Below are 24,726 nucleotides of genomic sequence, written 5' to 3'. Positions count from 1 at the left end.
GCAATAAAGGAATCTCCTATAAGAGTTCTTTTATTTTTTAACAATGCCTGCCATGAGAATTGTTTTGGTTTCACTTTAAATAGATTTTAGGTTCATTAGATCTTTTAAACTTTACTTTACACTGCTACTTCCTCCAGGACTGTCTCAGATAAGGTTGAATGGCGCTTTATGATCACTAGCGAGTCATAATAAGATAACTCGAGACTTAAAAAACATAGACCTGCACTTTGGTCTGGATTGCAGAAGACATTGCGATATACTGTATTCCAGTGTTTCGGAACCCAAAATTGGATTGCAGAGCTGTTTTCGTTGGGTCGCCGATGTGTGCTTGGATAAAAAAAAGTCGATGCTGCGCTTTTATTTTGAAGGACATGCGTTTCTTTTGACGAGCGCGCAGTAGTCGTGTAATTTAGTCACACTCCGTGTATTCACTGATTGGTTAATCCCAGCTACAGTTACATTCTTGAAACTTGATGAGCCCCACAGTAGTTGGATTAATGTTGCAGTTTTTAGCAGTTTTCTGTAGAGGGAATATTTTCCTCTGATGCACTGCTGCCTGCTGGTCATTTTGCTTGACTATTATTGACGTTGACGTTTCGTTCTCAGGTACAAACTGCACCATTTTTCATTAAATTACACAAAAAGTTACCATAAAGCAATTCAGGGCAAAACATAATCTATCCACTCTGCATTTATCAATTTGTTAATCAACAAAATAAGTGCAAGTCGTTTTATTTATGCATCATTGGCTATATGACCTCTTGTAGCCTACATGCAGTACCTTCTTGGCCCACAAGGGGGCCTGAACCCACACTGTGGGAATCATTGCTCTACCTATTCTTCTCCATACATCCTGTTTATGAGTGTACTGCTTTCATACTACTGTATATTCCACTTATATGTATTCGGACTTTATATCAATATAGCTTTACCAATAACTTTATTTAAACAATGTATTATGACTGAGCTGCTACTCCTTACTTCTGCACATTTACATTCACACAGCTTCCTACACGATGCTGGAGTCAGGTCATGTTTATAACATCCTTTTTATTTGTGTTATCTCCTCTTAGAGTAAAGCTAAAAGGTGCAAACGAGTGTCTGTATTTGACTTTCTAAGAGCCGTTTTGAGGGTTGATTTAGACTCAATATGACTGATAATAACTTAAGTCTTGTAATCCTGGAAACATAAACCTCTCTCTGCAGCAGCTCTTATATACTGATGACTGGAGATAGAGACGTAGCTCTGTGCTTTCAGGCCTTTGAAATATTGAACCCCTAAAGAGTCTTTAAAAAGCCCGAAGTAATATTCAGCATTCATGAAGATGTGCGTCAGTCAGTTTTATTAAAAAGTGAAATAGAGCCGTATAATTCCAATATCTCTATTTGACATCAATTATTTAAGCTCAAGTCCAATCATCCAATCTTATGACAATTTATTGTGAGCTTTTTGAAGCCGAGTGTGGCCCGCTCTCTCAGATGAGTGGGTTTAATGGAGGGAAATGAAGCCGACTCAGTTTAGACGGGACGCAGGCTAAACCTCTCGCCAAGCAGAGGCTTAAACTGCGAAACAATCAGAGTCGAGGACCTGTTGGTTTCATGTTAGCGGGCTGACGGGTGTGTTTGCAGGTTTTACCAGCTGATGGCAGCAGGAGTCTTCTACAAGCTCACTGAGGACTGGGTGCATACATACTGTATTACTGTGACTATACTGTAATATTAGGAATATATACGGTGTAGGCCTTTAGAAATATCCTAATAAAGTTGATCATTAAAAACCAACCACAGGTATAAACTTTAATGTAAGAGTGCCTCACATAGAGCATCAGTTTCTCCCCTGTTCTGAAACACCTGCCTCATAAGAAGCAGCCAGATGGCTCCGCTCTGAGCACACCTGGCCCCTCACACACACACACACACACACCACCACAGAGCTGTAGACCCACACTTCTTCTTCTGCTGCTGTAAAGGAGGCAGTTTCACACAATCAGTCATAATAAAGGAGCACAGAAACTCTCAGCAGTGCGGTGGAGTAATGTGTAGTGTTTAGGTCCGCCCATGTGGGTTCTTAGAGTAAGGGGGGAAAAATCAACTATAAAGTGTGGAGTAATCTTCACCTGATGGCAAAGAAGTAAAGGTGAATAATGCAGACAATAAACATCAAATGAATAAATTAGTTTGTTCTGTTTGCATTTTATTCCTCATCTTGTGTTTATCGGTTTGGTATCCTTGTATTATTTTGTTTGTGAGCTTTTGCACTTTGGATTATTTTTCAACCTGCTTAAATTACAAATCTTTATGATTTTAATATCGCATATTATACAACAGTTAGTTACGATCAAGTAATCTGATTGGACAAGAGGCGTTCCATGAGTGCTGATATAGAGAACAACATCACTGGGACTTTTCACTCTGTGTATCACTCCGCCTCAGCCTGGTGTTCTGAATACTGTTAATTAACATTACAGCAGGCCGTGTATGTCTACACTGATCAAGCTGGTACCTCTGAATCACGCAGCAGACTCTTATTACACTGCTTGATGATACATTAAAACAAACAGATAAATGTATGTTGGGTTGCTTGGCAACAAAAGTCATGAGGCCAACCGAATCACAGCGGTGATGATATTCAGTACAACATCACAACCTCGAGTGTGATACTGTTTTATTTTTCTGTGTAATAGTCATCATGTAGCAGTTAGGCTGTGTGCTTAATCACTTCCTGCCACGTAGTGACATCACGGGTTTGTTGTGCTGTCTGATTACTGTTTTGAAATAATATTTATGCAGTATATAGTTGAGTCATGGTATCCTGCTGTGCTTTATGAAAAGTCCTGTTCAACAGATGGTCACTAACCCAGCACCATATACCATCATGCACTGCACATCATGAGCTTACTATAAATGACTCTACATAAAGCTCCCTATTTAGTGAGTTGGGAGTAGTGACTGAGTGAATCATTTCAGACACGACCTTGTCCATCGCTTTGCGGAAACCAAAAGGTCAGAGGTCATGCCTGTAGTTAGGGGCTTCCCACCTGCCTGTCGCTCATTATCGGTCCTGATGCTGTCCATCCGTCCATCATGTCTGTGTGTCTGTTACCAGTGATGCGTGTGGCTCAATAAAGAGACGAAACAATGAACGCAAACGGCCACTAGAGGGCAGCACAGGTCTGTTTATCCACACTGAGGCATCCCTTTGGAGATTGTGGAGGTCACCGAGGCCTTAAGGACTGTCGGTGAACCAGTCAGGGCTTATTTATAATGTGTCAGTTATTCATTTACAACATTTAAGGATGAAGAATAACTTTAAGTGGTTGTTTTCTGGCAGAATGCGACTCAGAACTCAACTTTTGTCCAATGTATATCTGTATTTTTTGCACAATAATGTTTATTAAGCTTCGGTCTGTGTTCTTGTGTCTGAACATGCCGTGTTCTTGTGCTGCCGTGTAGTCTTACAGGAAATATCTCTGAGGGTTTTTGTAGCAGATGGCCGTACAGCCACAGATCTCTGTGAGGAAGCAGCGAGGGACGGCTCGCTATCCGGCTTTTACTTCTTCCAATTTGGCAACAACTAAAATAAACCACCCAGAAACAAGTTATTGTAATAAACAGCTCCAATTCTCCGGCCCTTTCCCAACGTCTTCCTAACATTTAGTGCTCTCTAAAGTTTTATTTGTTGAATATCTCAGGTTGCTGTCGTGTTGTCGCAGAGACTTTTAAAGTGTCCAAGTTGCTTAAAATCAAGCGAACGCACGATTTGCACGCCTTTCTGGTGAACACACACACATGGAGTCATCGCACAGAGGCTATGAGCTCTAATAACACACTCCCACTGTGACAGGCACACTATATATGCACCTATTCATCCTCTCACCCATCCAAAACCATTTGGGATTATATGGAGGATGGCTTAAATTTTTTTTTTGGATAGGCCACACTTTTTTTTTTTTTTCATATATTCCTGTAGAGTGGAATTATTAGATTGAAGTTGAATAATAAGCAGTGAGTCAAACAGCACAGCCTTCATCTGCCGAGCTGTAATTAACGGGGGCAAAATGCAGGCGGTGGAAAAAGGAAGGAGGAAAAAAAAAAAAAATGCAAATTATTCTGCACAAAGGCTCCTCACAAATTGGCGTCACCATTTCTCAAATTATATCATTACTATATTTTGAAAATGTTAATCTGTTGAGCGGATTTCCCGGGGGAGTTGAGTAAATTAGTTCTATTTCCGAGGCTGCCTCTCTGCAAAGGCTCGGCAGCGACAAGCACCTCTGATTTGCTGATTACAATTAGACTCCCCAGTTTGGGCTCCTTCAAGCATTGATAATTTTCGGCATATTAAGCACGTTTTAGCAAAGGTGATAAGTCAGTTTTAATTGAAATGAAATTATTATTCTAATGGAAGTTTGGTTATTATTATTAGGAGGCACTAGTCATTCTGGCTTCATTTTTAATATATAAATGCTGGGGAGGGAGAGGAAAAAAGATTCTGAAGGGCATTAGGGTGTCAGGATTGAATGAGGTAATTTGAAGGGAATTACTTTCTCTTCTATCAGAAATGAACTGAATTAAAAGTCCAAATCAATCGCTTTCACTTCTCCATTCTACTTTGACAGCGGCACAATTACAGATAATTAGATGGGAGGAAACTTTTAATTGTGGGATTAGAGGGAGAAGGAGAATTTTGCAGGATCAGAGGGAAATTTCCAGGCAGAGTTTCTTGCTTAAAATCGAATCAAAGGATTTGCGAGCTTAAAATGGCAACCGGCTTTTTCCCCTTACTGTTTAATTGGAATTGCATCTAGTTCATCCAAATCATCCAAAACAATTAATTTAGATTTAATTCTATAATTATCATCAAATCGAATAATGTGCAACCTAATTTAGATAGTTAAAAATTAACGTGCGTGAAGTTAATTGAGTAATTAAACTCCTAAACTGCTGCCTATTAATTTGCCTGCCTAATTAAAACTGAATTTGATTCTGTGCTGCGAAAAGGAAGCATCAGTGTGTGATGGGCGTCCTGATAAGGCCTGTGTCTTATTTTGGGGGTGGGTGGGTGGGGGTATCATTTGAACACCTTTATTAAGTTGGCACAAATATCACTTATCTGCTTATCTGGAGGCAGGTGAGAGGATGCTGCTCCCAAATCCTCTTATGGGCATCCAGACACACAAACAACACAAAATTTGTCTGACAGAGAGGTAGTCAGGGAGGGGAAAGTTCAACTTTTCGGCCCTTTAAAGAAACTTTTAAGATCCATAAAACATATATGCGTGGGCTTTTTAACTCCTAATTAAAGTCAAAATGTGAGCTTGTTTGTGTGTTAAAGTGACTTCCCATGCTCGCCTTATTCCCCATTGCTGCTTTTCTCCCACCCGAGCCATCACTTTGGTGAACAGGCGACTTAAAAGCTAACTTAGGAGCAACATCCCGCGCTCCTTGTGATAAAATAAACATGCAGAATACAGCAAAAGCAGTCACATGTGTCTGACTCGAGCTAAACAGCAGGTGGATGGATTCTTCTTAAGAATGCATCTCTCTTGGGGGGAAAAGGGGCTTTTGTTGTGCTTGAAAGAGTAGTGTTTATGTTGAATTGTTTTAGAAAGGAAAAGTAACTTTCTGCACACTTTTAGGAATCCCGAAGGAAAACAATTTATGCTTACAAAGAGGAACTTTCCCCCTGTTTTCCTTTTTAAGGTTTTGTGCTTTTATTTTGGTAGTACACGCAAAGAGGGGAACCCCTGAAATGTGTGCTTCTGTCTCCTCCACCACTTACTCGTCCTGGAATACATCTTCTTGGATTGAAAGTTAATCAATTACAGTCTATAGGCCCTGTGCTCTTATTGATCCAGAGCAACAACACATAAATGCAATAAAGACGCGTCCAGCTGCAACAAACGTCTCTGAACTCCTCATGAGAAAGAGGAAATCCTTCTTTTTATTGCTGTTTTGTTTCCCTGTGAGCACGTGCCAAACGGGCCAGTTGTAAAAAGGTAACAAGGCAGGCCTGAATGCCGGCCTTGTTCGCCTTATTATCGGGTTAATTAAAGCTCGAATCTGACAATGTCACCCGGTTGTAGAAAAACGGATTTAAATGCAATGTCTCTGGAGACTGCGTCAAGGGGGCCGCCTTTCACCGCGCTCCCGCGTGCGCCCGAGTTGGGGGGACAGCCTCTGCGCGCTTGGAAATGACGAAAAGCAATTATTGAATTTTTAGATGTTCAAAAAAGAAATGAATGGCGAAGGAATTATTCATAAGATCTTGTCCGGGTGCGTTAAAATGAAAGTTAAAATACAAAGAGGGGAGCGCTTCAAAGACGAGCGCGCTGAAAGGAGATGGATAAAAAGAGGGAGATAATTTCTGAGGAGTTCATTAAAATGTAGGGCTACACGTTGAAATGCACAGGGTTGTTATTTGGGCTTGGGGGTCAAGTGACGAGCGGATTATATACTTGCTCATAATAATATTAATTAAACAATTTGCATGCTAATAGGGTAACAATTATCGCAGCTTCTGTTGAGAGATTCAGGTTATTACAACATGCCAATCCGGGTGCCAAGGGTCAGGGAATGAGTGGGGTGCGAAATTTCAACTCTGATTAACATTATGACAGCGCCAGACTTGGGATAAATAAAGTCGAATTAATTATTTGAAAACCTAATGAGCAGACAGGATTTAAGCTGGGCACATATTGAGTGCAGGGGTTGCACAAGTGGTGCAGCTTCCCAATGCTGTCTCCTGATGTCTTTTACGCCATGATATTGAATCCTATTGTCCTCGTTCTTTTACTACTTTCTTTATTTGCTCATATATTGTGTTCATAACGCAGCCTATAGGTCGTAACTGAAACCTGTAACAGTAAAATATCACAGTTCGTTGTGCCTTCAGCAGCAGCTCAGCTTCCCTTTAAATACACCAATATTTCAACAATCACCCGATTTGTTTTACGCCCTGCGCGCGCGAACCTGCAGGATTGTAAAGGTTTAATGCGTTTAAATGATGATCCATAACTAACATGGGAGAGGGGGGGAGGTTGCTTAACTCAGGGGGTTCCCAAAGTGGGGCTCGGGGACAAGAAAGGGGTCCCACATAAGGTTTGAATCCAACAATTTTCAGCTTTTCTGTTTCTATGCCAAAAGAAACAATATCCCACACAAATTATTATAATAAAAGTTTAAAATTTAATTCGCATTAAAAAGCATCATTTATATGATCTAATCTGCTCTAATATTTGCGCCCTCCGCTGCACAAAAAGTCGCGGACCCTCCGGCCTAACCTATCCGCGCGCAGCCTTTTCTTTCCGGGCTTCAGTGAGCCCTTCCTCCCGGTGGGTCCCCCGTGTAGCAGCGATGTAGTTCTTATCAAAGCCCTCCTGTCTTGTTGTGACAGCTCTGATATTGTTTATTGAGGTGGATGTCAGCTTTAATTAGCAATCGATACGGGGAGCGTTTGCAGAGCGCGCCTCTGACGTCAGCGTCCATTACCGCTTCTCATTGGGCCTCATATTCCCCGAGCCTGGGCTAATTATTGGGAGGTTCATGTGGATAAAGTAGAGCTCATCCCTCCCTTCACATCATGTCCCCTGCTCGTTGGCCACACTCGCTGCATGCTTTTTAAATTCCCATCGCCGGCCTCCAGACGTCGTTTCCTTCTGCCTGCGGGATGATGGACAGCAGGATACTGGATCCACCTCACGCCCAGTTCGGAGGCTCTCTCGGCGGGATGGTGGGCTTCCCGTACCATCTGAGCCACCATCACGTTTACGAATTAGCCGGGCATCAACTTCAATCTGCGTCCGCGGTCCCTTTCTCAATAGACGGATTACTTAATGGTTCCTGCACGGCTTCGGTGGGTAATTCCAACCCCCTCTTGTCTTCGGGCTGCGGGATGAATGGAGATAATCAGCACTACAAACTGACAGGTAAGACGCACGGAAACATCTCCTGTACGTACAAAGAGCCAAACAGAGAGAAACAAAGGCAGGGCAATGCGATACAAGTTATCCTCTTGCTGTTGTGTTTAGCACAACAAGCTCACGCGCAGGCAGAGCGAGGAGTGTTCTTCATTTCCAGATGATGCATCCGAGCAAAAGCAATGTTCCTGTCACTCAGTGAATACTACAGCGAGGACAGGCTCGTGTTAACACCTGAAAGCTTTCATCGTAATTCAGAAAAGGGCGACACATTTCAAACGCACTCCTTCTTTCCAGCTCTGAAGTTTGCACCTTTCTTTGCACGCGCACGAGACCACCTTCAGTGAAATCATGTTAAAATGTGGTAAATAAATAATATATTTATGTGTATGCATTGTTTACATGTATTCTCATTCTGCTGCCAGACTCGGGGGACCCAGACAAAGATAGTCCTGGTTGCAAGAGACGGAGAACGCGCACTAATTTCACTGGTTGGCAGCTGGAGGAATTAGAAAAGGCGTTTAATGAGAGTCACTATCCGGACGTGTTCATGAGGGAGGCTCTGGCTCTGCGGCTGGACCTGATAGAATCAAGGGTTCAGGTAAATATTTATTTAGCTCCTTTATTTAAACACGTGATTTATGTCCTTGCCTGTTAATCTTTCCCCCCCTTTGTTTATTATTCTTTCACGGCATGGGCTCAGAGGTTTTTTTAATGATGGCCCAAAAAACAAATCGTAAAATAAATCAGCAGGTATCAGAGGTTAATTTTGGGTCATCAAACACGCCTTGTAATAATGTTTTTAAAAAAATAATTAAAAGACCTTCCCATGGGATATGTTATTCAAATACATTATTTTTGATTCTACATTTATTTCGAATTTTTTTTTAATTCCGGCGAATATTTTCTCTAATTTTATTTTATTTTTTACAACATAATTTTGCCTGAAAATAAGTGTGTAAGTGTCAAATATATTGACAATGTTAAATTAACATAAATAAATAATAGACACATTTACACCGATTTATTAATATTTTCCAACAAATTCTAAGAATATTTTGTTGCTGGAAACCGGAAGTTTAAATGTAAGCCTTTTTGCAGAGTTTATATTGGATGAAAATATTAAGACCTAAACTTGACGTTTCACCACAACTTGTTTTTGATCAAAGCAAAAATGTAACCTCACTTTTTCTTTATTAACTTTCAGTTTTTTGGGGTCTCTATAGTTGTCCTGGTGCAGGCGCTCATTAAAAACTCTCCCACCCTCATTTCTCTGCAGGTGTGGTTTCAGAACCGCAGAGCCAAGTGGAGGAAAAAGGAGAATACAAAGAAAGGTCCGGGTCGACCTGCGCACAACGCCCACCCCACCACGTGCAGCGGGGAGCCCATGGACCCGGAGGAGATCGCCCGGAGAGAGCTGGACAGGCTGGAGAAGAAGAAACGCAAGCAGGAGCGCCGGCTGCTCAAGTCCCAGAACAAGCTGCTGTCCGGGGATTTATTTCACACCCCGGGGTCGGACAGCGACAGCGGGGTGTCGCACGTGACCGACAGTGACCACAACACTGGCCCGCCTTATGACTCTGTGGGGCGAAGCCAAACGCCGTCGAGCTGCGACCAAACGCCTCACCCTCTCCAGTCACAGAACCACAACCAAAGACACTTGGACCAGGATGCTGGCGGATCCGAGCTGGACTCGGCCGACGCCAGCCACCGGTCCAGCCTGTGCTCCAACAATAACAACAACAACAACAGGGCCTCCGGGGTGCCGAAACTCAACCCCTTTAGCGTGGAAAGCCTCCTTTCGGACGCCAGACCGAGACGCACCCCCGCGGCCTTAGCCTCCTCGCGGCCTTTGATAGGGAAAGGACACTTCCTTCTCTATCCCATCACGCAGCCGCTCGGATTCATTGTTCCACAAACTGCTCTGAAGGCGACAACAGCAACAACAAACTCTGACTGTGACCCCCAAGCGGAGAGAAACCAGCCCAGCGCGCGCTGCGCCGTCTCTGCGGGATGTAGGAGCAGCTCTCCGGACTCTGCAGAGGACAAGACGCGTTCATCATCACCGCACAGCAGCCCGTGCACGCCCGCATTTCCCTCTGGCAAAAGTACTCACGCCTCTGTTATTTGCAGCGACCCCACTTTCGCCCACGAACACAGTCCAACACTCATTACGCATGACGATGCGGACAGAAAAGAGCATTTAGACAGCCAGGACCACCACCATGTCAACCCTGAGTGTGTCCTCAGTGACAGCCCGGCAGAGACAAAGACAGACTGTAAAGAAGACTTGGAATAAATCATTTGGGGGTAACAAAAATAACACCCAGATATAGCCTCTAAACAACACCTGACATTAGGCCAAAGCTCCACAAACTCCATCTTTTATCTCTAGGTTTCCCCTCTGCTGATATTTTGACAATGGTGTGCTCTCTCTCTCTCTCCTCTCTCTCTCTCTGCGAGTGTGTGTGTATGTGTGAGTCAGGAGTCTCTAGATATCCTTTAATGTGTGATAACTTGTCAAAAAAAACAACACAAGACCAACAAAAATCCTCAAGAGCTGTAAAAAAGGTATTATACTATTTATATATGTAAGTTTTTTCTTAAATAAATCTATTGTATACAAGCACCTGAAACCGTGTGAGACCTTAAATAGCTGCACGCGCACAGTGCAGGACTAGTGTACAGTAGGAAGGGCTTTCTTAAGAAATCTCATGTTGTACTTTGTATATTGCCTTAACAAATTTATTCATCTATAAGCCCCCTCTGAAATGAGGTTACGAGCCTGAGGCGAAAAGGACCCGCTCGACTCCTGCAGAGTTTTGATATGAAAGTAATTATTTTCCCGGTGGCTACTGCAGGGGGATTCAGTTTATTTTAGCTCAAAGGGGGTTATAATACATTACCGATTTCTAGTGATATGAAATCACATAAACTTCCAAGAATAATAGAATTAGCATGAAAAGGCCTGGGTGTCAAATTGAAATAGGAAAATAATAGCCCCGGCAGCTGGGAGTGTGTGTGTTTGTGCATATTGGATAGGAGATGGGGATTCGTGGGGAGGCATTTTCATGAGCTTTTTTCTCCCCCTCTCTCCTCCTTCTTCTTCTTCTTCTCCCTCTCTCTCCACTCTGTCAGGGCCCCCTTGTAGCAGGGCTATATTAAGATAGATGTTCGATGATATCCCTCATTGTTCTGTCGCTTTACATTGATGTTTCGGTGTTATCAGCCCTATTGATCACGCGTCGGCTGTAATAGGACGGGCTGAGGAAAACGTGCCTATTTACAATAGCAGAACACATTTGTTCTAATAGGGCTGCAGGTCCCCAGGGAAGCCACGCGGGATCTGGGACATCTGCTCCCTTTTTTTTCCTTCTCAATATTAGCAGTGTTGACCACAAGATCACGTCGAGCAAAAAAAAATCTTAAGACAAAAAAAAAAGCCCTTTAGTCTTCTCTTTGGCTCTTGATTTGCAAATAAATTGGAAATAATCAGAGGGGTGAGCTTTACGTCTGAGCCGGCGCAAATGAATTTCTGAGCCAGTGTCCCTTTCAAAATATTTACATAAATTTCCTCCCATGCAGCTGTTTGCTCTGGGAAGCAATGTCTTATTATTAGGTGGGAGGGGGTGGGCAGGGGGCGGACACAGCCAACATGGCACACACGGGGAACATGCTGGAGATTAGGCCTGCATAGGCTGCGGTTTAATGGTTTAACCTTTGTGTCTGCATCCTGCTTATAGAGATCCTATTGTACCGCCATGGTGTTTATTTCTTATAAAAACTTTTGGATGATATTCCAATTATCAGTATATTTTTAAAGTTTTTAAGAGACTTGTACTGTTATAAGTTGTATTATACTGCTTCAGCAGCCTAAATTAGGAATTTTCTGACACAATTCAAAACCTCATTTGAAAAATCCACATTTCTAAATTCCTTAAAAACACACACACAAGGTTTACCGTCATGATAACGGCATAACAGGGGTCTACTGTGTAATAACCTACACGATTCTTCGGTGTGTGTTTTTTCATGCTACTCTGAGGCTATTTGGGACGTTTGCCCAGTTCATCCATAATTCATTAGCACCCTGAATGGGAGTATCGCTGGCTGCACATTGGTGGCCTTAAGGTGAAATTAGCGATTTGCTTAAGTAGTTAAGCTTTTCTTGCCTGAGAGCTGCACGCTGCATGATTCAAGACAAACTATCAATCGATATGCCCAGGCAGCCTGCAGGAGCTGTGTCGTCCATGAATCATACTTTATGAATTCAATTTATACCCGCAGAAATTTTCAATTTGAACGCCGGATCATTATGGGAGAGTGTAAATTGTTTTTGCTCTATTATGCATCGGACGCCATCATTTTTCTTTCTAATTACGGAGGTGTCAGGTCGGGCTGTCATGCAGACGCTGATTTTCAATTTAACTGATCATCATGCATTCATTTTCCCATTTGATAAATCTGCTATCTCGAAGCTTCTCCATGCCCGGAATGCTAAAAGAGAGGCACAGATTGGCAAAGTAATAGGGGCCTGTATGCGGCAATAAGTGCAGATCAGGCAGCTAATTTAGCACCTCCTGGTATTTCCATTTCCATTTCTCATTTCCAAGTCTCAGAGGAGGAGAAGCAGCCCAGAGGCAGAAAGCTGGGAGGCTTTCCACTATCGGAGAAAGACAGAGAAAAAAATCTACCAAAACGGCTTGTTTTCAACCACACGATTCCTAAATTAGGATATCAAGCTTAATTAAGGCTAATGGAGTTTTCTCAGTATGTGTTAGTTTTATTTAATAGAAACAAATTTGCACAATTAATTATGGCCGTGATATTAAGGGTCTCATTTGCAGCGCGCGAGCTGCTGCTGAAATCAGCTTCTTCAGAAATAAGCGTCTCATTTCCAAGCCAAAGAGTTTTTTTTAAACCAGCTTTATTTTCCATTTTATAACCATGTAAACTCATTTAGATTAAATTAATCTATTTTAGTGCCACGGGTAGCTGAAATAAATCTTCATTTGCGCTATTTACTGTAAAATAATATCAAGTTTTAGATATTTCTAAACATTTATAATCCTAACTTTTACGCACGACACAGGAAGTATGTTTTCTTCATTAAAAACTATTGTTTGACAAACACATTATTTCACACGTATTAACGCATTCCTAAATTACGTTGTCCGGGAAGGATTTCTTTTTACAAGTTTAACGCTTAAAAACAACCGTCCAGCCTGTGTTCTCGCCACAAACCCGCCAGCGCGCGCACACACACACACAGGCTCCTCTCGTGCGCTTTGTGTTGCTGGGTGAGATCTCAGAGAGGCTTGGATAAGAAAGAAGCGTGTCACTTTAAAAAGGATCCTCCATAAAATAAAACGCCACTTGACATTTGGCTTCTCCCGCAGCAACTCTGCCATGCCTTTTAGGATTATTTTACATCTACATACTCATTAATGCGCCGGTGGATTTAATCTTTCTTATCTTTCCTGTGCATACCTGGGATAAGCCTGAAATTACCATCTGCATTGATTTCTGGACGATCCTTCAAATAATTTTAATTATCTCGGAGTATTTCGCGAAAAAAAACCCTCTAATCAAAATTAGTTAATAAATCAAATAGTAGGCGAATTAAAGATTCATTAAAATAGTCTTTTTTTCCCCTTAAAAATGTAAACAGTGTATTTTAAGCCAAAGTTAGAACCTACACTGAAAAGCTCTCAAAACTTTTCTATCAGAGTAAACCTGCTAACTCATGTTTTTTCTATTCTTTGATGTTTCCAGGATCTTTGTGTGCTCAGTAAATCTCCAAGTCTTAACAAAACAATTCAGAACACAGCCTGATAATACACGACATAAAATGAACAGAAAAGTAAAGTGTGATTTTTATGGTGTGATGTTTGTTTGCATGTAGCTATGAGTGAGGACTTTTTATCCTTTGTGTCAGCGTTAGTGCTGTGGTGAAATATGCCAATTTAAAATCATAACAATACAAATCTAAGCTTTCTAAAAAAAATTTAAAAGGTAAAGTAAGCTATTAAATAAACTAGAAATGAAAAATATGACTTTTCATATAAAATAAGTTAATTAAAAGTACACAAAATGAAGGGTGAAATGTTTGACCATAGAGAACGTTGCCTAAAGATCAAGTAATAGTAGTGAGGACAGAAATGCAGAACACATCTGGTTTCTAAGCAAATATAAAGTCAGAGTTTTTCTCTTCTAAAAATGTTAAAGCAGCTTAAAGAACTTTTATTGTGAAAATGTTAAAACAGCTGCAATAACCTCTCAAACAATCCTAATAGTGCTTTTACTTTGAAGTTACACCTGGCTGAAGATAAGGTGGTGCAGTCAGATTTCTTAAGTGCAATAACATCAGCTCAATAACAGCCCATTTCCTTCTTCATTTAAAAAAAGATCCTTCTCATTAAATATTGCACATGTCTGCGTTACGCCGGCTCCATATTGTCTTGGAATAGCTGAAGGGAAGGATTAGATATTAGACTCCTCTTCACAATAAGAGCTCTTGCATCCTTGTATGATGATGTGAGAGGTGACAGGAATCTTTTCAGGATGGTCGCACCTGTAACTATCTGTGTGGACTCATTATCTAAAGTGACCTGTGCTTTAATAACACAACATAACGATTCATAGCACAAAGAACACAATGTGTTAAAAATGTCTCGTTAGTTTAAGGAGAAGAGGGTCTTTTTATGAGGACATAAGAAGCTGCTTTCTGATATCTTATTGTCTTAAGTACTTAAACCTGACAGCTTCCCTCTTCCTATAATATGGTGGAAGTCACCATGTATCAAAATGTCTGGCAACTCCTGCTCTGGCGTTCCACCACAGTATGCATATGACTAATGGTACGCTTTGATGCAAAGACATTAGCTGACGCTACACGTCCTATAGCCTGATGCATGGCGTGGCTCAGGTGCCATGGAGTGACGTCCAGGAGCTGTTTCAGATCATCAACAAAAATTAAACTCTGTCTTTCTAAGAGAAAAACAAAACATTAGGGTTGACTTCAAAATTGATGACAAAATGGTATTGATATTAAGCTTTGCATTATTTCAAAATTCTGTTCAAACATCAGTCATGTGATTAAAAACATAAATACTGTTCCATAGTACACAATCCTGTGAGCTAATACGAAAGTACTACACACACTGTACAACACATTTATCCCTACGAATCATCACCTTCTCTATTTACGGATGAAATATAGTTTCAATAATGTACAACAGAATCCTCTGCCTTCATTTGGCGTCAGTCTCGTTCATGTTAAGGCTAATTGGCAGACTGTTGCCAATGTGTAGATTAAGTATTAAGAGCCTTTAAATATCTTTTGTATGGCTGATTTAATGTTATTGGTGCAAATGAAACACATTTAATGACATGGTTCACATAGGATTCTTCCTGACATTAATATGCAGTTTAAATAGTCGTAGGTATGTTCGGTGTGACCTATTTTAACAGCACTGCCGGTGGATGACTGAAGTCTCCCTTCTCTAAATGTTCGAATATGATGATTCTGCATTAGCATAATATGTTTTAAAAGGGAAGCAAAATTAAAATCTTTAATTCAACATATGAGAAATTATGTTTATATTGATTTTATAAAATGTCCAGTGTCCACATACTGTACATTCATGCTAAAAATAACGTTAAATATACCCTGCCACTCTTTTAGTATAAGCCAAAGCATCATGAAGGTATGGCTGAAAAAAGCTAAGCAACGATCAGTGCTAGCTAAGGTTAGGAAGGTTATGTGGTCATAGATAAATGCTGTACTAATTTGTACACAATTGGCTGATCATGTAGCCGCATGATTGTCAATAAGCTAGGTGTCCTGAATGCTTGGTGAAAGTGCTGGTAGATGAATCCCACTGAATCAACTCCATGGTTGGATCTCAGACCTGCCAGATCATGAGGCAGCGTATAGTCAACAGACACTTGGTGTGCTGGTGGCTACTCCAAAGCAGGGTACATGATGTAGGCATGTTAAAGCTATCATTTGGAAGGGGCTTTGGTTTCACAAGTACGACAAAGATCCAAGAAGCAAGGGTGACACCGACAGAGAAGCTATAACAGCATCGGCCCTGCTCCTAAAAGGTTTGGTAAAGTACGTGGTGACCAGTGGCTCTGATTGGCCAGTTCAGGCAGGAGCTTCGGCAAAAGGGAACATTACACAACCTTAATTCATGATGAAAACCTTTCCAACATTTGGTGGGCAGAAAATCACAAGAGGTTTGCAGGACAGAAGACCATGCAGGAAGCGGGTTGTACTGTGTAGCCATTTGGGTAACAAATAAGATACTTTACACCTTCCAAAAGCTCATTGGTAACCTCCATAACACATAAAGTAATGCAGATAGAAAAGTGCCTGCTCTTCCTTCGGATCTCCAGGACTATTAGCATGTTGAAAAAACATGTTCTGTACTGCTTAAAAGTACAGGACGGAGTTGACACAGTGAACAATGAGCTGATTAGGGATCGTGCAAGGTAGTACAACATAAAGCAAGGCCTTTAAATTCAACCAGCAATGATGAAAAGTGATAGGTGAAGGATAATCTGACAAATATGTTTTCAGATTCAATAGTTACCTCTTTCACTCCGAGCCAAACCCCTAAATCTAGAAGATTGGAGTTCCTTGTGATGAGAAGAGAGATGTGGTTCACTGCTCATGCCATCCATCTGTCCAAGCAGGAAGTAGTTCCTACTTGTAGCGGTGGACAAATTAGTGCAGGCAGGTAACCTCAGTGCCCCAGGTCCCAGTATTGAATTTTATAGTTCAATAAACCTACAATTTCCTTGAATCTTTTCTTGCTGAATCAATATGAATCACCACCACGATGTATGTAGCTCAGAAGAAGAACCCTGAGGAACGTTCGCAGCTATTCCCTGAAAGCTTTGGGACAGCGAAACCATCTTTTGTTCAATAACCACATCCCAAAGGTCTGCAGGAGCATCATCCAAGGCAGGACATTGCTGTGATCCAAGGAGGAAGAGAACAAAGACTTCTCCAGACAACACAGGCATGGTAGCAGATGGTTGAATGAGGGGATCTGCGGATCGTATTGGCCACAGTTGGGAAGAAAAGTTTAGACAAGGAGCTGTTTGAAGTATCTACACTGTTGGTAAAACTTTAGCAAGCTGTTACCAAGGAAGGTGCATTCAGGGTTGAGAATACCATTGTGGTTGACTTATGGACACTGTGTATTTGCATTTCAGTCCAGGTCCTGGTTGACCACACAGGAAATGGAACAAGGAGAAGAAGTGTATGTTGTACCTCGCAGGAAGTTGATGCTCCAGTGTTGGTTTTCATGGCTTTGAGGGCATTAATACAAACAAAAACCATGAGTCATGAGTGTAGCGCCTAAATTTAAACAAAACGTATGTTTATCTTAAGAAGACACTGAGGGGTGAATTGGGGAACAAGTGTTCTGGCCGAAGCAACAAAACCAACATCCACATGCATATTTCAAATTTTGGATGTTGCGTTCCGATTATTCATCATTGTCTTTGAGTGATACAAAAAAAGATTTCTGCTAATCAGTCCACAACATGAACATAAAGCTGATGAACTCAACCTAAACTCACAAACACGCCTACGCAGTCTGCTTCTATTGACGCACCTGGCTGCAATCACATGGAGCCTTGGCTTTATGTGCATAAACCAAGGCTCCACCCTGTGTTTGGTGTCCAAATTACTAAAAGACGACAAACACATTTTGGCTCCAACAATGAGTGTTAAACTTCATTCCAAAACTAGGAAATAGTAGTTTAAGAAAACCTAATGGCTTTTCCCAGAAAAAGATGGGAATGTAGTGAAACTATATGGCATTTAATTGATATTCACTATGTTACGATAGCTTAGCTACCAGCTTTTGTCTGCCCCTTTGTAACCACCTAAAGTACGTCTTGATTAAATACTATGCTTGCTTTTGTTTGCATATTTGTCACTTCCAGGGTGAAGCGAGTTTAGTCCAACAGCAAATGGAACACCTTCACTCTGCAAGCTGAGATGTTTGGAGGGTTGCTGACAGCCTAAAGAGCAGGGCATGCAGGTACATGCAGGTTATCCCAATAGGGGAAACACACATTTCTCTATTAATGTAAAAGCATAGCCCACTGCAGCGCTCATATTTGATGCATCCTCAATGATTCCCAGAATATTGATTTTTTATGTTTTATTTTTTTTTATAATCAAAATTAAACAACATTTTTTGTACACATTAAGAGAATTTTGCTGATGTACAGTACAATGGGTAAATATGGTGTATTCCATCAAACTAAATATTACTAAATATGTGATTTAGCTTATTTTGATTATAAAGTTTCAAAATTGTTTCTCTTTGGAGAATTTTATTTGGAAATCATTACGATGCTGGAATTTTAAGCATTTTCTATATTTCCTTTTCTATCCATCTTTATTTAGTTATTAATTAATTAATTTTTTAATTTATTATTTATTTTGACTAACAATTAATTAACATTACAGAAATAACCCTGCAATTAACACCATAGCCTCTGGTTACTCGTCTTTATTAAATCATAACCTTCCTCAGCTGGATCTCTGATCACGTGTTTAATTATAACCTCATAAAAAAGCCATTGAATTTTATTTACTGCACAGGGGGAAACAACAAACTCTAAAGCAACTAAATGCAATATAACAGTGAATACCATCATAGGTACAAGTCCTATTTTTACATATAAAAAATTGAGGGCGAAAAACAGAAGACAAAAACGTGTTTTGAGTATATATATTTTAGTATGAAAACTGACATGTGAGACAAGGCTTCATAGCGTTGATTGGGATGCTCAGGCCTTTGTAAATCAGTTTGCATATGTAAACCTCATATCTGTATACAGTAACAATGCCTAATATTATTTACTGTTGAATGTTGTAATCTGAAAACTGTCTACATGGGAAAAAAATGGTAAAATTCTACATGGATATGTACACAAGCATATCAGTAAACATACGTTGAAAGTACATTTAACCGGGATTCATGCAAGTGTTAGTTTTGTGTAAGTAAAAATCGCATTGCTAGTTTGCATATGTCAATTTAATCTTGGGTACTAGGACAGGTAAACCTCATTTTATCAAAATAAGTGTTGTTTTAAGCTATTAGTAGGAGCATGGTTTTCACATTACTGTTGGAATATTCTGTTTATGCACATGTGCATGGATATTTGCGAACACGACATGAAGGTGCATATAAACAGCACTTACTACATTCCATCTGAACCGGAATATCAGCTATTATCTGGAATAGTGTGTGCATGTAAATGTTGACATTGGGGGCTTACCGCTTGGTGTTGATTTATTTGAAAAAGACAGGCATTTTCCTTCCTTGACTTCCCAGGGAATCCGTACCCTAGAGGTTAATGAAGTGTGAAGTGTGAAAACTTCCTGAGATGGGATGAGTTAAATAGTGTTCTCAGATGTTAAAGCAACACTGTCCAAATTTATTTGTGTGTGTCAGTCTTTTATGAGTCTAAAATGTGGCAAACATGCCCCACGGGACATCTGCTTACACTGTTGAAGCTAATGCCATCTCATGTGTTCCAGTCAGCCCACATAAATGGGTATAATAACAAGATCTGGGAAAGAATTGGAATTAAATTCATGGAATTTACTTGCATTGGTTTTGCTGTTCTACCTTTATAATACGACATTTATTGGGTTTCACATGCAAAGGTGACGAACACCATCCTTCTTTATATATTGGATTTAATTTTTGTAGCCACTGATGATGACAGTGATCAAGATTAATTGTTATAAACAGATAAAGCCATTGTATTACATGGAACAGATATGGTGGCGATAAGCATCAAAAAAGGAATGTGCTGTAAACCAAATTATGAAAAATGTTTATTTACTTATTACACATGGCATGACGCCAACATCTTTAAAGGAATCCTAAAGCACCAACGACAAAAACAGTATCAGATATTTTATTAGCAAGTGTTTAAACATGTTTAAAAGTAAATAAAATAAATAACTAACATCAACAACAACAATAATGACGACGATTATTATAATAATAATAACAGCGATGATAATAGTGACAACAACCATGATAATGACAAAAACAAAGATGATAATGAAAAGAAATTACATTAATGAAACACAGATGATAATAATGACAACACAGATGATTATGACAACAACGATAATGCTGACAAAAATGATCACAATGATAACGACGATAATAATACCAAGTACGATGATAATGACAACACAGGAGATAATGACAACAACAATGATGATAATCATGACAACAACAAAGAAGATGATGATTATGACAAGAACAATAATGCTGACAACAACGATGATTATAACGATAACAACGATAATAATGACAACAACATGTACGATGATAATGACAACACAGATGATGATAATGACAGCAACATTGATGATAATCATGACAACAACAAAGAAGATGATGATTATGACAACAACAACAATAATGCTGACAACAACGATGATAACGATAACAACGATAATAATGACAACAATATTGATGATAACGACAACAACAAAGATGATGATTATGACAACAACAACAATAATGCTGACAACAACGATGATAATAACGACGATAATAATGACAACAACAACAACTGTGATAACAATGACAATAATTATATAACAACAACAGTAATGTATTGATAATAATCACAATACTGATACAGTCTTTGAAACGATATATATTTCAACAGACCGCATGACCTCTATAATGGATACAATCTGTGCCTCGGGGAGGCTTCACTAATAGACATTTTTGGTTGCAATTAAAAAGGGCTCCCATGAAAGGCCTGACATGTCCTCTAAGGCTGGAGTCTCAGACCCGGCTCTTTCCTTTCGTCATTAAAGTGGTATTGCAAATGTTCTTAGCACATCAAGGCCAAGACCTCAGATCTCACTATTACATGCACATTATTTAATCCTTGGGCTCCCTGGTAGTACTGACATGTACAATTTCTGTCATTAACGTGCCTGTAAGCTCAGGGATGGACTAGCCTCAGAGATCCACTTCAGGTCCAGTTTTTCATTTAATGGCCCAGGGGGAAGCAGGGTTCAACTGGGCCTGAAATGTTACCATAAAAGTGCTCTGTAGAGGAGCATGTTATTGCTCTGTAGCTGGTCCAATCGATCACATTAGGGCTAAGGAAGTGGCGAGATGTGACAGCCCAGAAACATTTCAATACTGACACAGTGTGTCTGAGAGCTTAGGGCACACTCCTGAAAATAAAAAAAATGCCTTGCATCAGTCTTGTAAATGGGTGTGATTAGTCATAAAGGAGCTTATTGTGCAGAGGCTGGAAGCAAATTAGAGGTGATAGTGGGACAGAATCAATGCTGTTTACCTCTCGGAGGTGTGAGCTTATCCATCAGCAGCACTGAGGATGGCCGAGGATCTCTCCTTCCCAACGCGTTATTGACAGTTTGAGGAGGACCTGAGGAAGGAACATTTTAAGACATAACATTCATTTCTCTGCTATCGATGAGGAGACAGGGCATTCAAAATAAGTGATTAAGAGAGGGGTGAAATAATTAAAGCACCACCTGCAGCTTCTTAAGCCAGACATATAGGCAGGTTAGAGAAATGCTTACATTCACCTTCTCACTTTCTATAAAGACATAGAATATAATCTACCAGGTCTTTCCTACATACACAGCAAATGGATCCCAAAAGGTTTGGATTTTACTTTGAAATTCTTCACTTAAAATGTTTTAAAATCAAACACAGATGCTAAATCTCAAATGAGATGTTTGACCAGTTCAAGGAATAAACAAGTCATGGTCATAAAACGTCTGTCAACAGCATTAGTCCAACACCTATCCAAGCGGCGGTGGGAGGGAGGTGCTAGCAGGGTCTTAAGTCCATCCTGAAAAAGGCTGAGCCCTCTCTAACCTAAAGAGCTAGCAGTTAGCTGCAAGCTAGCAGGACTTTTGTATCACTGTTTCTATAGTAACATTAAATACTTTACGATTAAGTATTCAACCCAAGCTAGTGTGCAGGATTTTGTAAATCCACAGATGGTTTTTTTGGTGACTAATTTAGATCTTGATTGTTGTTTGTTGTCATGTCGCGTTGTTTTGTTCAGTAGTAATGTAAGGAATTAGTTATGATTGTGTCATACATTTAGCACCGTGCATTTTAATTTATTTACCTGGGAAAAGTAATTCTTATTTTCCTTGTATTCATATTTTTTGTTATTGACTGGTGCATCAGACATCATTAGCAAATGCTATGCCCTGACATTGCTACTGCTGTCCATCCATATGTCCTTCATTTAACAACAATTAACCTGAAGATAAATCTTATAGTATGCTATTTAATAAAATTAGTTAAGATATGTAGCGCTCACACAATGCTTACAGTCAGTAATTAGAAGTTATTTGACCGTCATTGCTGGGAACATGTCTTTAAGAGACGGCACATTTCAGCAACCTTTCCTAAAGGAACAATGACTGCAAGGTGTATAAATCTACTTCATCAACTCTTTTAACATTGGCAAATGACAACAATTGTGCTTCATAAGTCTTTAAATTAATTAGGTTAGAGTGTCTTAGAGGGTATAAACTTGGGTTGGAAGCATTATTGGTTTATTTTTCCTTCTGTGCATGCTGGTAGTGATGACCACAGTTTACAATTTGTTTGAAAATCTCAAATCAAGTCTAAAACTTCCAACTTTGCAGTCTTTTCAATGTAAAATTCTCTCTTTGTGTTTCCAAGGACACCCGTCCCTGGCTGCAGTAAAGGGATTGGAAGGGTTTTTTGTCCCACACTTTGTTAATTCAAATCTGGCTGGTGACACCTTTTTACAACAGCTAGGTTGGGGGTGATGGTTACACCAACCAAAAAACTCTTTCAATGTACAAATGGACATGTGAGCATCATATTACTACGGGCTTGAACAAAATGAATTGAGACTTTAAAACTACCTGACTTGAGGTGACCTTTAATTGATTAATTGTCTATTTGAAATGTTGACACTTTATTTTGAAACCTGATCGTTAACCATCATTTTAAGACTTAGATTTATAGTCATCAATTGGAGCCTGATTAATTTTCACACATCTGTATTCATATATAGTAATATTATCCTCATTGATACATTACAAGTTTTACTTACATACACAGATGAGTAAAATGTTGTGCACAAAAGCGAACCTAATCTGTCCGTTACAGCTGTACCTGTAGCTGTTGGATCTCTTCCCTGAGCTCTAATGTGTGTTGGTGGTTTGGTCGTCAGCAGCGGCTGGAGAATACACCAAACAAGTCAATCACGAGGAAAGTCACACACTGGGGGAGAGAAGACATTAAGGAAATAATAGTATAACTTCCAGCAAAGAGGTGAGCTGACCTAGTTCTAGCAGTTAGACTCACAAGCCACAGTGTGTCTCAGAGGACTCGATTCTCCTCCACAGAAAGGTGACTGTGTCCTTGATGGAAGGAAGTCAGGGGCCTCTCCGACACAACATGAGTTTTCCCTTCAAACAGGCAGGTATGATGCGAAGAACAAGTAGAGTTTAGGGTTTCAAGTTGTAAAATTAGACTTGAAAATTGTTCTTAAATGATCTAGCTGGGAAAACTGTAGGTGTAACTGGATGTTTGTTAGGCCCCTCCCCCTGCTGCAACTGTCCAATCATAGCTTAGCAAATTGGTTTCTTTTTGTGACTCCCTAAAAACACGTTATTTCACCCGGATGGGCGTGGCTTTGCAGGGCGTAACAGTGCACATGTCGGTGAGCTCCGTGATCGGCAGCAGTCTCAGCGCTAACTGTTAGCAAGCTAACTTTACGTTAACAGATTTCCTTTAAAACAAGCCTCGTCAAAAAAAATTCAAATGAATTGCACCTTACGTATGTACATAGAAGCTAACTGTCTTGTCAGCTCATTTGGGCTGGGCATCTACTGATGCAAGCTACTACATTGATATCAGAGTACAGATCTCCATCTGAGTATATTTTTGTTGCTGGACATAATCTAAATGTCAATATATTAAAGCACTATTTAGTTGGTCATATTTTACAGTCAGGTAGGATTCATTTGAAAATCTGCAGGGAAGTCTAGTCACAGTTGTAGCCGTGCCAGCAGTACAATGAGCTAGAATCCAAGTGTACCTTCATAAAATCTGTTTGAAGTTACAATTAGGCGTGAGGTCTCCTGTTTCATCTTGGAGTTAAGGCAAAGATTAGGTTAATAATCAACTCTTAAGGTTATGGTTTTGCTAGCTTATCCGAAAAATGACGAGCCTACCCATGCAAGTCATTAAGAATGCGCATCAGGCACCCAACACTCACACAAGGCACCGGCCCCAGGTGAAATACCGATTTTTCTTTAGAGAGTCCCATGTCTTTTTTTTTTTTCTACCTCTCTTAAAAAAAAAAAAAAAAAAACCCAACTGATTTAAAAATTCAAATGTTGGGCTAAAAGTGTTTAGGCTACAAGTTATTTTAGTGTAGGCCATAGACTGTATGAAATGATGGACGACATGACAGCCCCCCTGAAAGTGAAGCCAAGACATTTGGAGCGCCCCCTGCTGACTGGCTGCAGTATAGCTCATATAGCCCGCCTCCTCCATATTATCAGATGGGACATGAGTCAAACTATAAAATCAAAATACACGCCAAATAAATGTTTCTCAAACATGATTTCTGTCATTATAGCTAGTTCTTATCATGCTGATTTACGTCCAAGTGTTCATTTTTCTGACAAGTTTATTTTTTATTAATTATTTGATGCTGTAAAAATGATGATCGACAGCTCTGTTGACAAATCCGTCTC

General features: G+C 40.1%; 1 protein-coding gene across 1 annotated transcript; it reads left to right on the top strand.

The window, feature by feature from the left end:
• The first annotated feature begins 7,669 nt into the window (after positions 1 to 7,669).
• On the top strand, positions 7,670 to 10,484 carry uncx (UNC homeobox). Its single transcript, XM_069674729.1, has 3 exons — positions 7,670 to 7,928; positions 8,345 to 8,520; positions 9,199 to 10,484. Exons 1-3 carry the CDS (start codon positions 7,670 to 7,672, stop codon positions 10,216 to 10,218), a joined length of 1,455 nt encoding a protein of 484 aa, XP_069530830.1. The 3' UTR covers positions 10,219 to 10,484.
• Positions 10,485 to 24,726: the final 14,242 nt, after the last annotated feature.

This window comes from Semicossyphus pulcher, unplaced genomic scaffold (genome assembly GCF_022749685.1).
Source record: "Semicossyphus pulcher isolate SPU_LCO1_2020_fin unplaced genomic scaffold, fSemPul1.0.p SCAF_23, whole genome shotgun sequence".
Lineage (NCBI taxonomy): Eukaryota > Metazoa > Chordata > Actinopteri > Labriformes > Labridae > Semicossyphus > Semicossyphus pulcher.
This window is presented reverse-complemented; position numbering and strand designations above follow the sequence as displayed.